We start from the raw sequence: 21,409 nt of genomic DNA on the forward strand, positions 1-21,409 counted from the left end.
CATTGTGGTGCCCAGGCAGCTGACTGCCCCGTGGGAGGGAGAGGCAAGAGCAGCAGACAGGGTGATGCACTCTAGTTATGTAAAAAACGGAAAGGTTTTTTGACACTATTTGGTAATGTTGTGTTTTTCAAATACTCATACAGTACAGTACTACTTATAGTGTAAAGCCCCTTTCCTCTCTCTCTCTTTCAGAGAACTGGTGACAGTAAGATGTCGCAGTCATCGACTCAGAACAGCGAGGTGAGGCGTCCCGCTGCTGCAGTCATAGTAGTAGTAGTAGTAATACAGCATTAGGACCCGAAATGAATATCTTCATTTCAGCTTGAATGGATACGCTTCTGTTCTTTTGTGCTGGAAGTCGCTCTGGATAAGAGCGTCTGCTAAATGAATGTAATGTAATGTAATGTTATGCAATGAAATGGTTCTCAGGTATTGTCATGAGGCTCACATGTCTCCACTTGTCCCAACAGAGCTTACTGTCTCACGTTTCTTGAACTGAACCTACTCTGCCTTAAGCGATGGATGTAGGTTGACAGATTTACCCTTTCCCTCCATCTCTAACCTGTGCCCCTTCTCTCTCTGGTTCAGGGGAACGTGGTGAGCCGTGCGGCTCGCCTGCCTCTGCTCAGCTCAGTGCTGCAGAGAGTGACCTCGGTGTACGCTGATGTAAAGGGGCGCTACGCGCTGGTAGGCCTGGTGGGAGGTGTGGCGGAGATAGGTCTCCGCAACGTGTCCCAGGCCACTGCCCGTCGCGCGGAGCCCCTCCTGCAGAGCCTGGAGCCCCAGAGTGAGTCTGCCTCGTTCTCCTGAACCGCTCCTGAACTTACCTACCTTGCCCTTGAGCTCTGCAATCATGGAGAAACTGACTGTCCTAGCCCACGATCCCTGTCTGTACTGGTCCCTCAGTGGTGGAATGAGCTCAGGACAGTGGAATCACTGGCCATCTTCTGATGCAATCTGAAGACGCACCTCTTCAGACTGCATCTCGGTTCCACCTAAATCCTCATCCCCTAACACCTGCTGCTTGTATTACTTGCTGTTTGTTTTATGTGCAGTATCGCAATGTGTTTTTGATTCTGTGATCTAGTGACTGTGATGTATGGTAGTATACTTGGCTTCCCCTGTGTAGTCAGTTTACATGAGTTAACTTGCGGTAGGGCTTGAATAGTGTCATGCTCACACTCACTGGTCTGGGAGTGTTGTTAGCCTCGTCTAACACTGTTGCTCATTCAAGTTGAATGGATAAACTTCTGTTCTTTAGTGCTGGAAGTTGCCCTGGATAAGAGTTATAAGGAATATAATGTAATTTAATGTAATGAGCCAGTGAAGAAAGCCTCCGTATACATGTTTGCTAGATGCTGTCACATCAGACTACAAGATTATTAATGAATGGCTGTGATTGTGTAATGTAACTGACTTCCGGCAGCTGATGACTTGGTCACTGATTCATTTTAGAGTAGGAGGATATTTGCTAAAAGAAAATTTGATTGTATGAAATCACTCTTTCAATGGACCAACTGACCAGGCAAGAGCAGCCGGTCACTCCTCCTCTTTGCCCTTTGTCTTTTGTTTTTAACCTGTGCAACTGTTTTCATGAACTGCATTACATGCTTGGTGGTCACTGAGATCACAAAAAATATAAAAAATATAATGTGAATTATACAGTTCCCTTAATATATCATGCATTCCATATGGTTTGTTAGTCAATGCTAGAAAGCCAAAGATATCTTCAGCACTGTGGTGCCCTGAGAACATAATTGCCTGTCTCTGCTGTTCATTAAGGCTGTTTTTGTCATTCTGCGTGATCCTCCCACAGTCAGACTAGCCAACAGCTATGCGTGCATGGGCCTGGACCAGCTGGAGAAAAACCTTCCCATCCTGCACCAGTCTGTAGAGGAGGTGGGTGTACTGGGCGTGTATAACAGCTTGCAGTGCGGCGTTGCCTAGCCTCTCCATAACTATGACTCATTATATGCCTGTGCACAACCTCCAGCCATATTGTTCCACACAACCCAGACAGAACAACAAGTGCCGTGTCTACATGAATGTTACTCTTCCCCCTCCCCACCCCCCCTTCCTAAGACACTCATCTTACTCCTACTCAGCTGTGGGCTACCTCCTCTCCTTCCTCTTACTCACTCCGTCCCCTGTGTCCCAGACCACTTCATCATCAATGAAACCTGGCTTTCACCTAGGCTGTTTACAGCACCTTGTGCCCTCGGATGGCACAGAACACATAACAGTCTGAGCAGGAAGTGCTTATGGTCTTTAATATGGGCATGAACAGCTGTTCTAGTTACGCGATAACATCTGACTGTCTGTACCGATGTGCTTTTTAGTCACACACCCAAAACGCAGTAAGTATTTTTTTTCACCCCCTTTGAATTTGTCACTCCCCTCCCCTGCCGTCCTCTCTTAGGTAATGGGTCACTTAAAGGACGCCTTTTTCCTGACCCTGGACGACCTGCAGGTGCGAGTGAATGAGGAACTGGACAGGATTTTGGAGAGAACAGAGAGACTGGTGGATGGGACCCAGGCGGCGTTTGGCGTCCCGCTGGGGGCTCTGAGGGACTCCTCTGTGGGGGCTGCCCTGGCCTTGGGGTTTGACAATCTGCTGACGCGTTCCGAGGAGGCCGCCCAGTACTACCTGCCTCTACCTGCTGAACTGCGTGAGTGACAGAGAAACGGACAGAAAGACAGAGAGAATGACCACACCTTGTAGTGCCCTGGAGGTTGTCAGGGAAATGTCTTTTGATCAGTCTTTCATCAGTTATATTAATTGATGAATTTCATCAATTAACATCAATTAAAGCTGTGTAATTTTGAGGTGTCCCAAAGGATCTTTGTTGTCGTATTTGTGCTCCAGTGTTCCTGAAGTTGACAGAGTATCTAAGAGCAGTAAACATGTTGCACTCTAGAAATAGAGCAAAAATATCTTATTTGTAAATATCTTTATTGTAAGTAATTATTCTGGATAAGACAAAGATGAAAGTGTTCAGAGTACCGAACCCTTTCACTTAGCAACACAGAAGAATAGATCCTATTTTACACTTATACGGGCACAAGAGGGCAATGTAGCTCTGTCTTACCAGATATGTAGGTCACAAAAGTATTCAGCCATTGATTCATAGCAGCAAAGAGTTCAATATGCCTCCAGAATGAATTATGACCAAGGCAATTGCCTTGATTGCATTTGATTCCAAATCAAAAAGAAACGTCTCAATTTCAGCATGTTTATTGATCGCTGTTCTATGTATACATTAAACCAAGAAATTTGTATTCCCTGGAAGCTGCTGAACCATAAAATGAAAATGAAAGGATGCAAACACCAGCTATAGCGTGCATCACAATATATAGCCTACTTCAGGAGTTCAATTTTCTGATAATTGGGCCAAAAGTGTAGTTTCTGTTTTGATTAACAAAATTCTTAAAGATTTGGAAATGGCGTTACAGTACACAAATTCAATTAATCTAATTAACTCTCCTTGGCCTTTGTTCTGGCTATGCCTGTGTATCCACCCTCAGGATTTTCTACATTTTTGTTTAGAGATGGCAGTATATGGAGTATATATGACTGTAAGGACAGACATAGAGTGCTGATGTAAAGAAACGTGAGCTTTTCAGATGGGAAAAGGGGTGTACTGTATGTCACTGGTGATGATCCAAGTAATAGTGACAGATGAAGGGTCTTAGATGAAGTGATACATAATGACTACCCTGTGTGTGTGTGTGTGTGTGTGCACGAAGGTACGGCAATTTAATCACCCCCTCCCCACCTTCTGTTTCCTGTGATTCTGTGATGCAGAAGCTAATTACCCACTCACTCACACCATCTACTCACTCAAACCGTTCACTTAGTCACTGTTTTATCTGTTTTGCCAACATCGCAGTGTCAACTGGACAATCTGAAATGATGAAAAGAGACGGCCTTTAGTTTTGTTAGAATCTGACAAGTTCAGGGGTTGAAAACAAAATACCCTTGATTCAGTCTTTTATTCAGTTATTTGAGATGTCTTGGGATTTTCATTATCTTTATCAAGTCCTTGCCAAGAGGGACGCACAAACTGTGATCATGTCATTGTAGGAAAATGAGAGCTATTTTGCTCCCCATCACCAAGACAGATAGAGGAGCTTAGAAGGAAGAGTTTCACTGATTTGAATATTACCACTCACTGTCTGTCATTCCATTTATTCGATCCACAAATGATTAATGGAAGTCTTTTGGCATTTAGTGCATTTTTGTCTGTATTCTTGGCGTATTGTGTTTTATAGTTACAGTGTTTTATAGTGATAGTATTAAGCAATGTGATTCAATTGTGCACATTGTAATGACCAAAACGGAACCTTTTTATGCAAATTTAAGAGATGAAATGTATATTTTGTTGTCAATCACAAAAAGATATAGATAATTATCCATAATTTTATGTTTTCTCTGCCTTAAAATACACCTGCTCAGACTTCACCTTGGGTCCCAGAGCTTGTACATGTACTGTATACTGCCACTGCATTCACTGCGTGAAATCTGGCATAAACAAAAATATTGTTCTTACAGTTATAATGCACTATAATGCAAGGAAATCCTCCTCTAATGGATGTATTTTTGGCACCATATGAGAACTGTTAAACGGTAATATTAACTGTATAGCTCCTATAAGCATGTGTAAGTTTGTATGATGTAGGAATGTTGCATTCAAGGACATTTATTAGTCATTAGACCTCAAAAGAGGCTGTTGTATTCTTACATTGTGGCACTGTTTTTCACTTTGACGACCAATCACTGGTTGCTTGGCATTCCTGCTGTTCTTGTTTCTCCTGTGCTGTGCACAGGATGTACCTAGCTGTGATGGCTTTGTAAGCCAATCAGAATTACAGCCTCTGCCAAACGAATGAGTAACCATAACAGTGCGACTTCTCGGCATGTGTTTTGTCTCCGTGCGGCTGACTGTCTCTTTGTGCCTGCAGAGCGGCAGCTGGACCAGAAGGTGCAGAGCTACGAGGACGAGGAGGAGGGAGATGAGCCAGGGACGTGGACCCGCGTGCGGAGCCTGATGCTGTGCGTAAGCCTGTACCTGTACCACCAGGCCCTGCTGCTGAGGGGCAGCCTGCAGCATGCTGTCATCACGCTGGGGACACTGGCCGACCTGGTGAGAAACACCCCCCCCACTCCCACCCCCTCCAAACAGCCCTTAAACCAGACAGTACCTCACTGCCCTCATTCCCTCGCACCCACTCACTGATTTCCTGCAATTGAAGTTCCTGACTGACATACAGTACCAGTCAAAAGTTTGGACACACCTGGTTAAGATAATGGGAAACGTGCATTCAAAGACGTTTTGATCTAAAGACTTGTGCTTAAATACTTGAAATTTGTTTCTTAGACAAATATAAATAAGGAAGTTGATGTCTGTGTATGAATTTCTTTCCTTATTTTTAAAGAGTTTTTAAAAAAATAAATAAAAAATATGAAGAATCTAAAATATAGAATAAGATGATGATTTTGATTTGTTTAACATTTTCTTGGTCACTGCATAATTCCATTTGTCTCATGTCATACTTTTGATGTTTTTACTATTATTCTAAAAAGTAGAAAAGTAAAAATAAAGAAAAACCTTTCTATGAGTAGGTGTGTCCAAACCTTTGACTGGCATTGTATCAGATGCAGTTCTTGTACTTTTTGTGCATTCACTCTCCTCAGTGCCTGATCTGGGCTTGATCTAGGCTAGACCTGGGCTCTGATCACTTAGATACTGTTTTTGCAGCATCTGAGGATCTGGCCGACCTCAGGCATAAGCTGATTAATTGAAGCCATTATGCAGTATTATTTGGGATTACTGCCTAGCGCCAGGCCTCAGAGACTTGGTGGAATGCCAGTTGTTGTTGTTTGTCATTTGATGGTGTAAGGCTTGTTTTATTTGGACCACAGGTGCCATACACCATTGAATGATCGTGTCGACGTGCTGCTCCCACGCGCACATTTCAGTTGACAGAATGGGTTAAAGGATTGAACATGTCCCTGCGATTCAAGGAGTTTTACACGATGTAGTTAATGACTCCTCTCCAGCAGGGAGACAGGCTCAAAATGTCAATGACAGCACACGCTCACACAAAGCTACGCGAGAAGGTCAGTGTCCTGAGTCTGAGATGGCCTTCTGACTTTCTGTAGGAAGGGTCACAGTACTGAAATTTACAGAACTGATTCCATGGTGCTACCATGGATGACTGACCACACTCTAATTTGAAAATGAATATGAAGATTCATTTAAGGATTATGAAGCCTCATTTAAGCACAAATTGAGAAGTTACATATTTGGATAAATTTTTTCCTATTGGATTTTGTGATGCTGGCCAGCACTTCTCACACAATAAGGAACAAACTTGCAAAAAGGCCAAATTATTTATTTTAAAATTCAAAGCAAAGAAATTCAGCCTTAACCATGAGCTGCCTACAAGAGTTTCCAAGGAGCACCTACACACCTGAATTTAATGTGCCTCTGGTTAGGCCGACATGGTCCATTAACCAATGGCTGGCTTCACATGCACACAGATAATTACAATGACAAATAGTTGCAATTAACAGATTTGGATGCACTTGATAAAGTGATCTCCTATTGGTAGGTTTGAATTGGATTGAAGACAAAGGGCCCTTGAACGTTTAACATTTAATGATTGACACAAACTAACAATTAGCAAGCATTTAGTTTCTAGGGGACCAGTGAAGGTTCTGTTTCACAGATGTCCTTAATTTGTGTGTTGTTTTTTCAGAGAGCAGCCAATCTTCCTTTTTAACCAGCCATGGTACACTGTTTGGCCAAAAGTATGTGGACACTCCTCCTAATTATTGAATTCAGGTGTTTCAGCCACGCCGATTGTTAACAAGTGCATAAATTCAAGCACATAGCCATGCAATCTCCATAGACAAACCTTGGAAGTAGAATGGGTCGTACTGGAGAGCTCAGTGACTTTAAACGTGGCACTTTCATAGGATGCCATCTTTGCCACAAGTCAGTTCACGAAATTTCTGCCCTGCTAGATCTGCCCCGGTCAACTGTAGTTGTCTAGGAGCAACAACAGCTCAGCCACCTTGGAGCAGTAGACTACGCAAACTTACAGAGCGAGGCTGCCGAGTGCCAAAGCACGTAGCACATAGAAACCGCCTATCCTCTGTTGAATCACTCACTACAGAGTTCCAGACTGTCTCTGGCTGCAACATCAGCACAAGAACTGTGTGTCGGGAGCTTCATGAAATTGCTTTCCATGGTCGAGCAGCTGCACATAAGCCCAAGATCACTATGTGCAATGCCAAGCGAAGGCTGGAGTGGTGCAAAGCACGCTGCCACTGGACTCTGGGACAGTGGAAACGCATTCTCTGGGACAATGAATCGCGCTTCACTATCTGGGTTTGGCGGATGCCGGGAGAGCGCTACCTACTGGAATGCACAGTGCCTACTGTACAGTTTGGTGGAGGAGGGATAATGGTCTGGGCTGTTTTTCAGGGTTTGGGCTAGGCCCCTTAGTTCCAGTGAAGGGTAACATTAATGCTACAGCATACAAAGACATTTTAGACAATTGTATGCTTCTAACTTTGTGGCAACAGTTTGAGGAAGGCCCTTTCCTGTTCTAGCATGACTGTGCCTCTGTGCACAAAGCAACATCCATAAAGACAAGGTTTGACAAGTTTGGTATGGAGGAACTCCAATGGCCTGCACAGAGCCCTGACCTCAACCCCATTGGACACCTTTGGGATGAATTAGAATGCTGATTGCGAGCCAGGCCTTCTCATCCTACATCAGTGCCTGACTTCACAAATGCTCTTTTGGCTGAATGGGCACAAATTCCCACAGACACACTCTAAAATCTTGTGGAAAGAGAGTAGAGGCTGTTATAGCTGCAAAGGGAGGGCACAACTCCATATTAATACCCATGGCTTTGGAATGGGATGACCAATAAGCTCATAGAGGTGTGATGGTCAGGTGTCCACATACTTTCGGCCATATAGTGTATGTTTCCCATACAGTCCACACATTTTAAACTCTAACAGTGAAGACAAGATTGAAGAGGACCAAATACGCAGTATGAGCTGACCAGATAAAACGCTAGGCAGTCTTTCTGAGTGCCACTCTACGCATTGGACAGTTCCTTTGAAGAAGCCTTGAGGAACATCAAAACATCCCCTGCCTCTTTAAAGCTGATTTGATTTTGAGTAAAAATAACCGTGCTACGTGCCGTGCACCATGGCTTGGGCAGTCAGATGGCCCCTGGCGCTCCCTCCATTTCCTGCCTACATGAGTGGGCGCAGGACCTTGTCGTCTGAGAACACAGCTCCAGTAATTATGTGTTCCAGACCTGACTCCCTGGGGTTCTGGTTAGCAAAAAGATGGAGGGTAACTTAAGCATGTGGTACTCCTCTGTTTTGGAGAGGGAAAAGACACACAGGTGGCACGTATGCCTTACACCATTTATGCAAAATATTTATGCAAGATTCATTTATGTGCACAGTCTCTCTCTCTCTCTCTCTCTCTCTCACACTTTCACACTTATACCCTCTTGACCCTCTTATACCCTATCAGTCAACACTCCCTGGTCCAACTTTATTAAGTAAATGTGCCGATTAATTTCTTTTTTACATAACTTTCACATTTTTCCATTTCCAGGAATTAGTAGATGGTGAGGGTTGCGTCTTTCTGAGGGTCCCCACACGCATATGTACAGACAGACAGACCGACAGACAGACACACACACACACACGCATATACATATACATATATATAGAGCTTGGCTTCAGGCCTAAAACAGTTTTCAGTTTATTTTTTCCTACTAAACATTTAGCCAAGCCAAAGAACATGTGGTATGTTTATCCTCATCCAAACATCTGCATAGAGACTGACTCTGAGAGGGAGAAAAATTTGTGATTGTCTGGCCTGATAGGGCAGTAGATAGTCTAGCTCTGTCCTGTGGGATGTGGGTGTACGTGAGGCCTGAAGCTTTGCTGTGCCCGGTCAGACACAAAGATAAGGAGAGAGAAGAAGCGTTGTGCCAGGGACAAATCACACTCGGAGAAAAATGTATAAGTTTGTTTTATAACATTTATGTTATGTTGTATATATGTATATATCCACAGAAAAATAAATATGTTCAGTTTCATGTTGCTGGGTTTTGATGTGCAGTAGGCCATTGAGAACTGCTTTTTACAGTTGTTCTTGTTATTTAATAAGTATTTAATAAGATGAATTAGTTATCATATAAAATTAATGAGTGATAGCTTGTAGCTTTCTGTCAGTCTGTATGAATCACTGGTAACAGCCTGTATTTATTTCAAATGAAGTTGGTTTTATGTGTGGATGGGTGCAGAGCAGGGCAGGTAGATAGGATTGTAGGGAAATTGAAGCAGAGGGCTGAGCACTGTAGCCTTTGTGTGGCCTACATTAGGAATGAAAATGCTGGGCTGAGTGGCTGCTCATGTATTATAGTGTAAAAAGCAACAACTTCTCAAGTAATATAAATATACCCTCTGAAAATGTAATAACTTTTGGAGGAATCTGAAGCACCAGTTCATCAAGGACCTAAACGAGGCTGCAGATATGGGATCAGGCTGGCTATGAATGGTAAAAAGAAAGACACGGGGGGAAAAGTGGGGGGTGGCTACTGTAATTATTCTTTCAACATTATTTCTTTATTCTGCAGAAACCATTATTCAGCGATGTAAAAAATACAATGTGTACATTCATGCAATTCAGAAACGCCAAAAAGTAAAATTACAGTGACATCAATTACTATTCGCAATTTCTGAAACAAATGATCTACTTCTTGTAATATTCCATAGCTACACGATACAATCAAAACCATAAGCTGCCCAGTTTACAATTCACAGTTGATTCACTGGCATTGCCTCAGGGTCACAGTCCAAGCACACAGGCTCGGGACAGATCCATACCGCACGTCCAAGGGACACTCTAAAGGGGTAAATCTTCAGATGTTGACGTAGCGAGGGTGAGTGGTTCTGGCTATTCTGTAGTGCATAGTACATCCCACTCCAGGTGGGAAAAAGCTGAAAATGATAAGTCCCTTGCTGTGAGGCCCTGGATTGAAAGGACAGGCCAACCGACAGTGGAGAGAGGGATGCAGGCAGTGATAAAGAGAATGGCAGAGTTTTGAACATGCAGGCTGTGGTCCACAGTGGAGGTTGATGAGGAGAGAGGTTTAGCAGGAACAGACGAGGAGTGGACAAGGTGTTAAGTGGGGAGCTGCAGGATTTTAAGGGGCGGAAAGCACTGGCAGAGAGGTCTGCTTAGCAGAATTGCATTTGTTCAGGCTGGACCAGAAACTGGGCAAAACAGATGGTGAGAAATGGGTGTAACCTTTGGATGCAGGACTTGAATAATCAGCAGGTATGAGTCAGACCACAGCATTCTGGGAGATGACAAGTATGTTGTCTGTGATTATTGCAGTTGATTGTATTAGGACCAGCATATTCAGGCTTCCCTGGATGTTGTTGTGTTTCTTGGTTTTTTCAAAGAAATAATTGCTATTCTCAGAAACATATGTTAAGAATTTGGACTGATATACAAACCATAAACAAGCCCGAAATAGTCATCTTTGTTTTGCTTTTATTAGAACCCTGCTAGTGTCAGCCATAAATTCCAGTCATGCATGTCAAACTAAAAGACCCCTTTTAGTGTCCTCTCTCCCCTCACCCTGGCTGTCAGATCTGAGCCAGCATGGATCACCACATGCTTTGATAATTAACTGTAGTAAGGAAACATTTCCTTCTCTGAAAGCTCCATAATGACCCGCTGCTATCAAAAAACATGCACATAAAGCAGCTGCTAAACAAACTCACTTAACCCAAATTCCTAAAGCCCGTGGCTGGTTTGTTTTTTTGTTCATAAATTGTACTCCCCCGCCCTCTGTACCCTTGTCCCCTTATCAGCAAAATGTGCTGTGGGATCTCACGTATCCTAGGCAAGGCTGTTTGGTGTGTCTGGTTTAGGAAGGGTCGACCAGACTTGCTCTTTCTAGACAACAAACAGAGATTCGGTTGTTTGACTCTGACACAAGCTGTTGTAACTTGGAAACTTTTGAGGGTGATGCTGATCATCTCTGCTGACATGAGTTCTGTCTGGAAATTAAGGAAAGTAACACGTGATGCACATTTCCTTGCTAAGTAAAACTGAGCTAGTTAATTCATAAATCAAGCAGCAATCAGCAGTCGCTACCTGAGATTGTATTTACAGTGTGAGCCTCTCCTGCTGTGGCTCTTACACATTTGTGTTTGTTGCACTGCAAAAAATAGCCCTTCAAAAATAAGAAATAAAATAATTAATACAAGGTGTTTTTTGCTAGTAATAAGTGAAGAAATCTGCCAATGGAACTAGTGGAAATACACTTGTTAAGATTTCTTGAAAGGGATCTTAAAATTAGGTGGAAAAAAACTAATTTTGATCCATTTTTAACTGGTATTAGGAAGTGTTTTTGTGTCATGCAGTTTAAAAACCTTCTGACTTGTCAAAAAGGCTTGCTTAATTTGATATACCACTCAAAGTAAGATGTTTTCAAGACAGTTTCACCAAACAAGATATTCAAGATGCACCGTCTAAAAACAAGTCCTTGTAGCTCAAGGAAATTTTGCTTGTTTGGTGACTGTGTCTTATATTAAGTGTAAAGAGATATTTTAACTTGAAAAGAGACACACGTGCTTGGTGAGATTTGGATTTTTTGCAGTGTGCTGTGCGTTGCTTTTATATAAAGTGCTCCTTTCATCTCCCTGAGGAAGGCCCACTAATGTCCTTTGGGCTGTCTGTGGGTTGTGTGGTGCATGTGCGTTCCATGCGCAGTCAGTTAACAGCACTTATGTAGTGTTGCATGTAGGCAGAGAGATTTGCATGGCATGCAGTGTTGCGATGCGTTTTGGTTTCTGTGATCTAGTGACTGATGCATGGCAGTATACTTGGCTTCCCTTGTCTTCTCAGGTTGTGCAAGTTAACTCGTGGCAGTGCTTGAATAGTGTTATGCTCACACTCAGTGATCTGGGAGGGTTGTCAGCCTGGTCTGACACTATTGCTCATTCAGCTTGAGTGGATACACTTCTGTTCTTTTGTGCCGGAAGTCACTCTAGAGAGTCTGCTAGATGAATGTAATGTGATGTAATGTAATGCCCATCTCTGCATTTTGGGCAAGATAAGGTTGGCGCTGTTGCCTTAAGGGCCATCTGCTGATGGCAGTTCCTCCAGGTTCACACTGCCTCCTCTGACCAGTAACAGGCTCTTACTGTGAGCAGATTAGAGATCAAACACTGCTCAGTGCCAGAGGAAGGTGATGCTTGGTTGGGGAGCCAGAGGACGGCACATTACTTCACAGTGTTCCCAGCGAAAAGACATCCACTCTCAAACTTAATCACCAGATTATGTAATGTAGCTAATTCAACATTAACTCAGACATTAAATCCTGAGCCACAGGAAAGGAGCAAAAATATGAGTCAACTCACTGGCTCAGGTTACTTAGTCTTATATGACTCATTGGTCACAGCTTTCCTCCATTAAGGTGGGCAGCTTGTCTGTACAAATCGGCACCTTAATGGCCAGTGTGGTACCCAAAGAATGTGGGTAGTTATGTGGAAGGTAGACAGGTCCTGTGGGTGTGTGTGTGTGTGTGTGTGTGTGTGTGTGTGTGTGCGTGTGTATGAGTGTGTGTGTGTGTGCATGCGTGTGTGTGTGTGTGTGTGTGTGAGCATGTGCGTGTGTGTGTGTGTGTGTGTGTGTGTGTATGAGTGTGTGCGTGTGTGTGTGTGTGTGTGTGTGTGTGTGTGTGTGTGTGTGTGTGTGTGCACGCACACGTGTGTGTGTGTTTTGGAGTGCAGGGGACTGGTGCCAACTCATGCGACAGTAATGTGTACAGGAGGACCTGGCTGCAGTTCCAGTTTCCCAGCAATCAGCAGTGTGTAACTGGGGACAAATGCTGTTCCTGAGAGGCTGACCCTCACTTCAAAGCTGCTCATTAAAAGTGCTGGAGACACTCGAAGAGGGGATGATCAGAAACGTGATTCCATCCGAGGTGTTTGTTGACAAGATTTGGCTGCTGTGCTCCACTAGCCCACATGCTGACACTGTGGTGTCTTTTTTGTCCCCCGGCCACCCTCCCTCACTGGGCAATGCCCTCTCACCAGGAGCCTGTAGTGTTTTGGCAAGTTGTAGATGGCAAGACACAAATGTCCATCGTTTGGCTGACCTAGTTTCCCCCTTAAATTAGGGGTCTGGGAGGGTGAGCGGGTTTGAGGAAACAAAGGAAGACAACCCAAGAGAAAGGACATTGGTGAATTCCAGACAAGGCCCAGGATAGTGTGTGGGCCTGTGTTTGCTGGCTGCAGCTCCACAAATTCAGCACTGTCATCTCAGATTCACGTGCTGGACTCTGAATATGGTCTTTGTCCACCGCTAAGCCAACGTGACTATTTTGGTTCTGAGTATTTTGCATTAGAGTTACTGTGTTGTGGTCCTGTTGTAGTAGGCGATGGAAGCATTGGGTTTGCAGCTTTCAGGTCATGGGTTTTTGTAGCTGCAGTCTATTTGTAGAAAAGGAGAAACTGAGATAATTGATAATTGGGAAATTGTTCTGTAGTGTTTGTGTGTGTGTTTTTGAATGGATATACAATCTATAACACTATGAAGCCTGACAGAACAGAGGTATTTCAATATATTATGTATAACCATAATGCATAAATCCAATGTAAAATTGGTACTTTAGTCTTTAATACCTGCTCTGCAAGAAATGTTGAAAGCTTCTTTTTGTTTATTAAAACAATCAAATGATGTATTCAGCAATCTAGCCATTAGCAGCTCAGATGGAATTAAACGTTGAGACCTACAGTTAATACTGATGTTGTGAACCCTTGGCATATCGCACAGTTAACAATGGTATTTACTACCTAATTTATTGACCAACTAATTTAATGAACAACAGGTACATCACTGGAAAAATACATCGCTCTTTCATAACTCATATAAATACACGAGTTACAGACATAATAATACAGATACAGTATACTCCTGTCTGCCGTGGTATGTCTGAGGTTCGGAGTCATTGTAATATGTCTTCATCTAGATGTATGTTAACTAAATACCTGTGTCCATTTCCACTTCTCCTTTTCCCTTTAAGGTCTTTCAGTTCCTGTGCTGCTGTGCTGCCCAAACACCTCTAGCCGCATGCATTTGAATGACAATTCAAGCTTGCGTTCAAATATATTATCCCAAAGAAAAGAGAGCCTGTATAGAGATAGAGAGAGATAGAGATAGAGAGAGAAGGGGAGAGAGAAGAAGACATAGAAATAAGTTCACAAGGCACTTAGACAGCATGTATATTCAAGCTTCTGCCAACTGAGAGCTGTAATTGGATCCAGGAAAGTAATCACATTTTCTCATGGGGTTAAGAATTCTTGTTGTATTGTGGCTGTCAGTCCGTGTTACAATAGTGGCTTGCTTGTTAAAAATTTGCTGGTTAAAGAAATACAAAGACATTGTGTCCTACGGAAAAGTTCTGGAACTGAGTCTTGTGATTGGCTGTGATACTGGGCTGCCGCAGCCCCAGATTAGAGCCCCCTACAGCTTCATGTTGACCAGATCAGAGAGAGGGAGGGAACAGAGGGCCTGTGGACAATGCTTGCTAAATTTGTTTCAGTTATACATCTGGCAGACAAAAAGTAACTTTGTGTACTTACCTACATAGCTCAATGGTATGAGGAGTAATCAGTCTTTGACAGTTGATTTTCAAAACGCTCAGTTGCCCAGTTTAAACCTTACCAGTTCTGAGATACATCAAATGACCTAGCTGACAGGTTTTTTAATTTTTTTTTTTTTTTCAATCAAGTTATTCATTCAATTGTCAGGAATTCAGGTTAGAACTCTGCTAGAACAAGGGCACAGGTACAGAACAGCAAGCAGATCAGTCAGGGAAACAAGAAAGATAAGTTTATAGTACAACCAAACAGGCACAAGTGTTTATAAAGTGTTTAAAATGATCATAAGGAGAACTCATAGCATGGCGTATCCTAATATCATAGCACAGATTATGCCTACCCAAGACCCATGAAAGCAACCACTAAAGCAACATTAGAACGGCCATTAGATACATGAACATACATTTATATACAAACATATAAGTTGGGCTTAATACTGATGCATAGCGCTACATTAGTCTTCTCTCCATGTAAGGGCTGTTGAGTTTTCAAAAGCGGGATCCATCCTGGTTCTGGGAGCCAAAATGTAATATGAGCATGTGCATTTTGAGTTGGTGACAGGTTCTGATTGTAGTGGGGTTTTTTCCATAATACAGAAATCAGAGAAAAGACATGTGGGTTTATGGTAGAAATGAAACTGTTCAATATCCTTCTTTCTGTCTTTCTGACAATCCCTCCTTGTCTCTGCGTTTCCCTCTCTCCTTGATAGGTGGGTCTGACCCAGGTTACTGAGGCAGTCATCACGCTGTCCCAGCGACTCCTGGCCTTTCTTGTGTCTCGGGGGGAGCAGCTGGAGTCTCTGAGGATGCTGGTGGTGAGTCAGGTCTCTGAGGTGGCCCGCATGATCTTGGGACTGCGCCCCGTCAGTCTGGCTCTGGCTCTGCCGGCTGCGGTGCGGGACAACCTGGTGGTGCTGGTGAGCGACCTGCAGGAGCTGAGCAAGATCCTGATCCAGCTGCTGATCAACACCACGCCGCTCTACAACATGGTGAGGATGACCAGCGTACACGTACAGCATGACACTGTGCTTGCGTGTGTGCATGTTTGACGTGCCACTGTGCTTGATTCCTGTGGAAACCAATATTGCACACCATGCCACCATTTCACACAGTCTAGTGTGGACCATTTACAAGGTTCATATGCATTCATTTTCAGCCATCCAAAAAAAAAATGCTTCCAGGCCCATCCACAAGGTGGAGCTATCAGTTTCATGAAGTGTTTTTGTTAATTGATTCTCTTCTCAATGGATGAAAATGCAAATATAGGCTAGCAGTAATTGTGCTCCAAGTAGTGCTGTCCAGCTCCACAAAGCATACACTCAAGTCTTACGACATGCCAAAAGGCACTCATGAGGCAAAACATGCTGTATTAGTCATAGATGAGATCAGTGATGTTTTTCTCAATGTGTTTATTGATTCACTTGAACCAGATGAAGAACAATATCTCAGCTAACTTATGCTATGACACATAAAATTCATAGATGTCCCCAATCATACAGAGTTATGTGTTCCCAGAATGACTGGGAAAAATAGGCAGATAGACATACAGAGTAAATGAATTGATACTGACACAGCCAAATTTCCTGATAACCAGTCCAATAAGTTATTAATTCAAAGCTCCTTGCTATGGACCTAAAGGCCCATCCAAACACCCTCTCCTGTGTACTGAGCATGTTAACATTTTGTCTCCTTGTGTGCATTCAATTTAGCAGCTTCTGAAATAATTGAGGCGGAACAGGTGTGCGGCGTGTCCCGGTGGCATGTGCTGAGTGAACATGACCCAGTGGAGAGTCTAAGGTGCATGTGAGGGGTACGGAGACACCTCTGTGTTTGGCCCCCTGGACTGGCATGGCGTCACAGCTCTGATATGTGAAGAATGCAGGGAGTCAAGAGTTTGGGCCACCCATCGGGACACCAGGAATGCCTGTCTTTTAACCGCAGTCCAGGAGATGATTTTCCTGACCCGTGAAGTCCTTGTTTCGGGGAGACGGCACGTCTCGTGTCCTATTTTAACAGCAGTGACCTCAGCAGTCTATACTGGTTAATGGATGTCTGCCCTGCGTATATTTTTAACTCATTCTCTAGGGGGCATGCTGTGGCTTTTTTTCGGCATCTCTTTATGTGGGCATCTTTAACATGGTTTATGGATTAATGATTTTCGCTTGATAGAGGTAGCATTCATCTTTTTATATTTGTCAATAAAGGAATTTATCATAGTGAAATATGATTTACAGATTTTTTTTCTACAAAGGTGTATAATTTCAGTTAGATTCTGTTTCTGTCAGAATTATTTTACTTGTCAAAATATGCAGTAAGCAAATTATTAAAGCATGTCAAAACTGAAATGAGACATTTTTAGCACTTTCTACAATAACCAAAACAAACAAACAACAACAACAAAACAATATAATTACAGAAATGAATTGTTCAGGTGGGACCAATGTCCTGTGTATCTTCCACATAAGGAAGTGAAATGTGAGGCCATAAGAAGTCCATGTTGTGCAGGATGCAGGATGAAGGGAGTGTTCGGTGAGTTAATGGTTTATTGCAATGGCTCTGCAGGGGGTGGGAGAAATAGCACGAAACCAGCCTATGACCCCTCATTCCTTCTGGAGGAGAGGACAATTCCATGTTCCAAAGTACACTCAACTCGTTCTTTTTCAGCAGCTGTTTTGCATGGAAGACATAGGAATCTCTGCAAGAGGTCACCGATTAAGGATGCCAAATGCTAACTTTTCAGCTGCTCTGTTTGGCGAAGAGCCAATGGTCTAACGTGACAGCATGTGACCGTATAATACCTTTGCATGTTTCGGCGTAAGCTGGAGCTGGAACATCTCCTCTGCCCATTTGAAAAACCGGTCATTGATACTTCTAACATGAATGAGTACATGCATGTGTGTGTGTGTGTGTGTGTGTGTGAATGTGTGTGCATGTGTGCATGATTGGTGGGGGGGGCAGAGAGGGAGGGAAGAAATGTATTACCCATGCTCCTGTTGTTTGCTGGTTTAATTTTCTCCAGCAGTTGTCAGACAGGTGGTCTGTTACTTGTCTCAATTTATGAAGAGCATACTCAAGTCCAGAGGGATAAGAGGTCTTTCAATGGTATGATTGATGGTATGATTAACAATGGTTAACAAATGACATAATTACTGATTACAGGAAGATACCTCACAGATTACAGTGAGATAGAACAGAGCTACAGTTAGGGAAGGCAGGGTGACAGGATGCCATTTCCAACTTATTTCAAGTGGTGCCTCTTGCCAGTTTCTTGAATTTCTTGCCAGTTTCTCTACTGGGGATTCTAGAAGGATCCGTGCACATTTAGAGTTTAGTCCTTGTTTTAACACTAACCTTTTGTAGGTCTGAGTAATGGAAGTGCTGACCGTGTGAGTCATCAGGCCTTCAAAACACATCATTTGACTTCATAGACTTAATGGATATGAACTTGAAGAAGGTTTAACTTACCCTACAAAGCAACTCGTAATTACAGTAATTACTGGTGGATGTAGGCTGTAGCCATCTGATTGCACTTTTCATTGTTATGTTGTTATTGTGAAAGTCTTTTATTAACCTAGACTTTTTAATATAAAACAGCAGCTTTATGTAAATGGTGTCTACAGCCCAGGACTGCACTCATGTGGTCCACACCATTAGTCAGTCATCCTGTTAAGTGATTTTCCAGTTCTAAGAATCCATTTATTTAAGTCCCATGAATAATACCTCACCATTAATCAAAGCACACAATATGCACACACATTCTATGCCTGTCGGGAAAACAGACTGATGTTTGACAAATTGTCAAACGGTGTGTATTGGAGAGAATGGTCTACAGCAGATGGTTTAGTCATTTGCTGGAAGCAGAGGAGATGGAGATGCTCCTGAAAGACTGTGTGAAATGCTGCGGGCTCATTTCAACAGGAAGCACCAGAAGGCTGATGGTGGCAGAGGTACTGAAGGATAGCTGTCTGTGTTGACGCGGTCAGATGAGTGCCATAATGGAATAAACCCCCCCCCGTATCCCTGTTTGCTATTGCGCTGGCAGCTAATGGGAACATCTAGTCCTTTCCTTCAACTTCCTTTTGCTCATGATTAGCTTTGAATGTAGTACCCCTACGTGAGAAATACGTGTGTACATACCTTCATGGTTATCTGCACCTGTTGAAAAGCTAGACTCCACTATGCAGAGTTTCACAGTTCACAGTGTTCTGTCCTTGTTCTTTTTTTCGGTCTGTTTTTGTTAATTGATGTTTTCACTTTGTAAGTTTATTCTCTTAATTAATTGTGTCCATTGTTTTTAATTGTACAGCACATTATAAAATTGACTTTGTTCCGAAAAACGTACATGGGTATGTGTTGGCTTGCAGGTGCAGCTTCCTCATCAAAGGAAGTTCTCAGTGTGAAACTTTCTCTGCTCGGTCTCTGTTCTCCCCTGACAGTCCCTTTGTGTTGTCCTCCCTTTCGCTCTGCAGCATCCTGTCCTCTTTGTTTGGTTTCAAATGTGTTGTCTCAAAACCTCACCTTCACCTTCACTTCTTTCTTCAGTTCTCCTGCATTGCTTCTTTTTCCATCTATCAACTCTCATTCCTTTTTTTTCTACTGTCCTCAAATGTACTCCCTCCCTCTGTCTTCATCCTCTAAATAATCCTTTATCTCTCTGCTCCCCCTTGTTTTATCTTTCTCCCTCCCTCTCTCTCTCAGCTGCAGCAGCCATCAGAGCAGCAGTTGGAGGACTACCTGAGCCAGGAAGACCTGTCCGAAAGCTGCGCCTCACGCCGCGGCTCCAGCAACAGCCTCTTCCTGAAAGCGCCGGACGGCCGCCCGCGCCGCCGTAGGAGCCTGTACGTCCGCTCTCGCCGCGGGTCGACCACCGCCAACGCCTCCGCCTCTGCCACCGTGCCCAGCCCAGTCAACGGCCGCAGGGGAAGCCTGAAGCTGGACAGCCAGCCCGCGTCGCAGCCGGAGCTCGACACCCTCGCTGTTCCCGTCACCGCCGCGGTGCGCCGCCGCTCCTCTGCCACCGAGGTCCTCCTGGCTCCCATCATGCAGCTTGTCTCCCAGGGCCAGCGGGCCTTCGAGTACCTCAGCCCTACCCCGCACCAAGAGGACACAGGAATACCTGTGGTGCACACTACTGAGCACTAAGCCCCAGAGGAGGTGCCCTGGAGTGTGTTTATGGAGTAATCAGAGGATTTTTTAAGATAGCATAGATCATATTGCTGTGATGCCCAAATATGTCTAATGGATCATATTAGCTAAAATGAATTTACCAGAAAGCACTGCTGGGCTCTTCTGACTTTGCCATGTCTATGAATGAAGGATAAATTTGTGTCCCTCATGACTCAGGGATTTATCCTTCATTCATAGGGACAACCTTTTCTATGTCCTCCACTGTTGCCTCATTTTACTTATACTAGCATGTGCGTAGTCTTTGTGCAGACAAGCTTGAAGCTCCCAGTAGTTTTGAGGAAATACTTGGCGTGACCCAATGTACGAATAAGAAACTAAATATAATTTTGTATGGTATAATTTTGGACCACAATTTTAAATTATACTGAAAGTAATTATGCATAGATACTCAGCAGCAAATGGACTGCCAGAAGCCACGATGACTCGCTTAAGGTCGGTGTCATGGCGCTCTTCTTCCCTTTAACAGGGCAGACTAGTGTAATGCAGTGTCCCTGTTGACTCTGAACAGCACAAAGGACACAGTCTCACCTCTCACTTCTGACTCACAGTCCTAATGAGCACTGAACGCACAGGTACAAGTCGTACCACATCGGCCTGTCAGCTTGCAAGGGCCTGTCTCATTTGGGCACCTAATTTGGATTTCAATGAAGGGAGATAATGAGCATGACATGCTACATGGAAATTGTCACCATGGCCTGCAAGCTCTCTTTTCTCCATGCGCCCCCTGGCCACACTTCTTAGACAGACGTTCGCTTCCATGGCAACGCTTCCTTGCTCTTGTTTGGTGGAGCAAGAGAGTTGGAGGCAGCTTGCGGTGCTTGTGAGCAAATACGTCTCGGGTGAAAACGTCAGCGCAGTAAAACGGGTTAGCAGGTTTGCTTTGTGAATCAGGAAGTCGGGGTCCTGCTTGCCCCCCATCATGAACAGATTTCACAAATGACTCAGAGTAAGTTCACAAAGCCTTCCTTACCCGTATTACAGGTCGCCCACCCATTCACTTCCCCCAGACCATTGCTAGTGGTGCCCAACTGTCCAAGCGCCCGTCATAACTGTTGAATATTCATGAACTTCCTTTGATTTCATTGTTAAAACAGAATGGAATCCTGTGTCAGAGAGGTGCTGGTGATGACATCAGAATGGTCTACAGTAATTGGAGCTGAGCAGATAGAAGCCACGGCAGTGCACGTAGCAACAATCGCCCACATGCACGCCCACACTGCAGGGGAAGCACTGTTGGGTAGGAGTGACGTTGCCTGTATGTTCAACCAGGGTTATCTTGCTGTGTGGGATGTGCTTGGCTCTTCGTCACAGGGAGGAAGTTCCATTTGTCTGGCTTGCCTGCAAAGAGACACAAAGCATACAACTTCATGGCCCAGGAAACACAAAAGCATTCATGAGTGGGCACATTATTGAGGTTTAATAATGTTGGCCTTACAATACAGCGGTTAATCCATACTGTAAAAAATGTTTGAATGAAAGCATCTCCCTTTGCAAACTG

At 43.7% G+C, this 21,409-nt stretch overlaps 1 protein-coding gene across 1 annotated transcript; it reads left to right on the plus strand.

Annotated features, from left to right (window-relative positions):
- The first annotated feature begins 210 nt into the window (after window positions 1-210).
- plin6 (perilipin 6) lies at window positions 211-19,871 on the plus strand. The gene is made up of 7 exons (XM_036538679.1): window positions 211-240; window positions 589-787; window positions 1,817-1,899; window positions 2,420-2,669; window positions 4,963-5,144; window positions 15,435-15,713; window positions 19,423-19,871. The coding sequence occupies exons 1-7, from the start codon at window positions 211-213 to the stop codon at window positions 19,864-19,866; spliced, it is 1,467 nt and encodes a 488-aa protein (XP_036394572.1). The 3' UTR covers window positions 19,867-19,871.
- The last annotated feature ends 1,538 nt before the right edge of the window (window positions 19,872-21,409 follow it).

The sequence above is a fragment of the Megalops cyprinoides genome, chromosome 10 (assembly GCF_013368585.1).
Source record: "Megalops cyprinoides isolate fMegCyp1 chromosome 10, fMegCyp1.pri, whole genome shotgun sequence".
NCBI classification, from domain to species: domain Eukaryota; kingdom Metazoa; phylum Chordata; class Actinopteri; order Elopiformes; family Megalopidae; genus Megalops; species Megalops cyprinoides.

Coding starts and splice junctions, on each gene's coding strand:
- plin6 (XM_036538679.1), top strand. CDS start 211: ATGTCGCAGTCATCGACTCAGAACAGCGAG. Junction 5,145..15,434: donor TGGGGACACTGGCCGACCTG/GTGAGAAACACC, acceptor TCTCCTTGATAG/GTGGGTCTGACCCAGGTTAC. Junction 15,714..19,422: donor CCACGCCGCTCTACAACATG/GTGAGGATGACC, acceptor TCTCTCTCTCAG/CTGCAGCAGCCATCAGAGCA.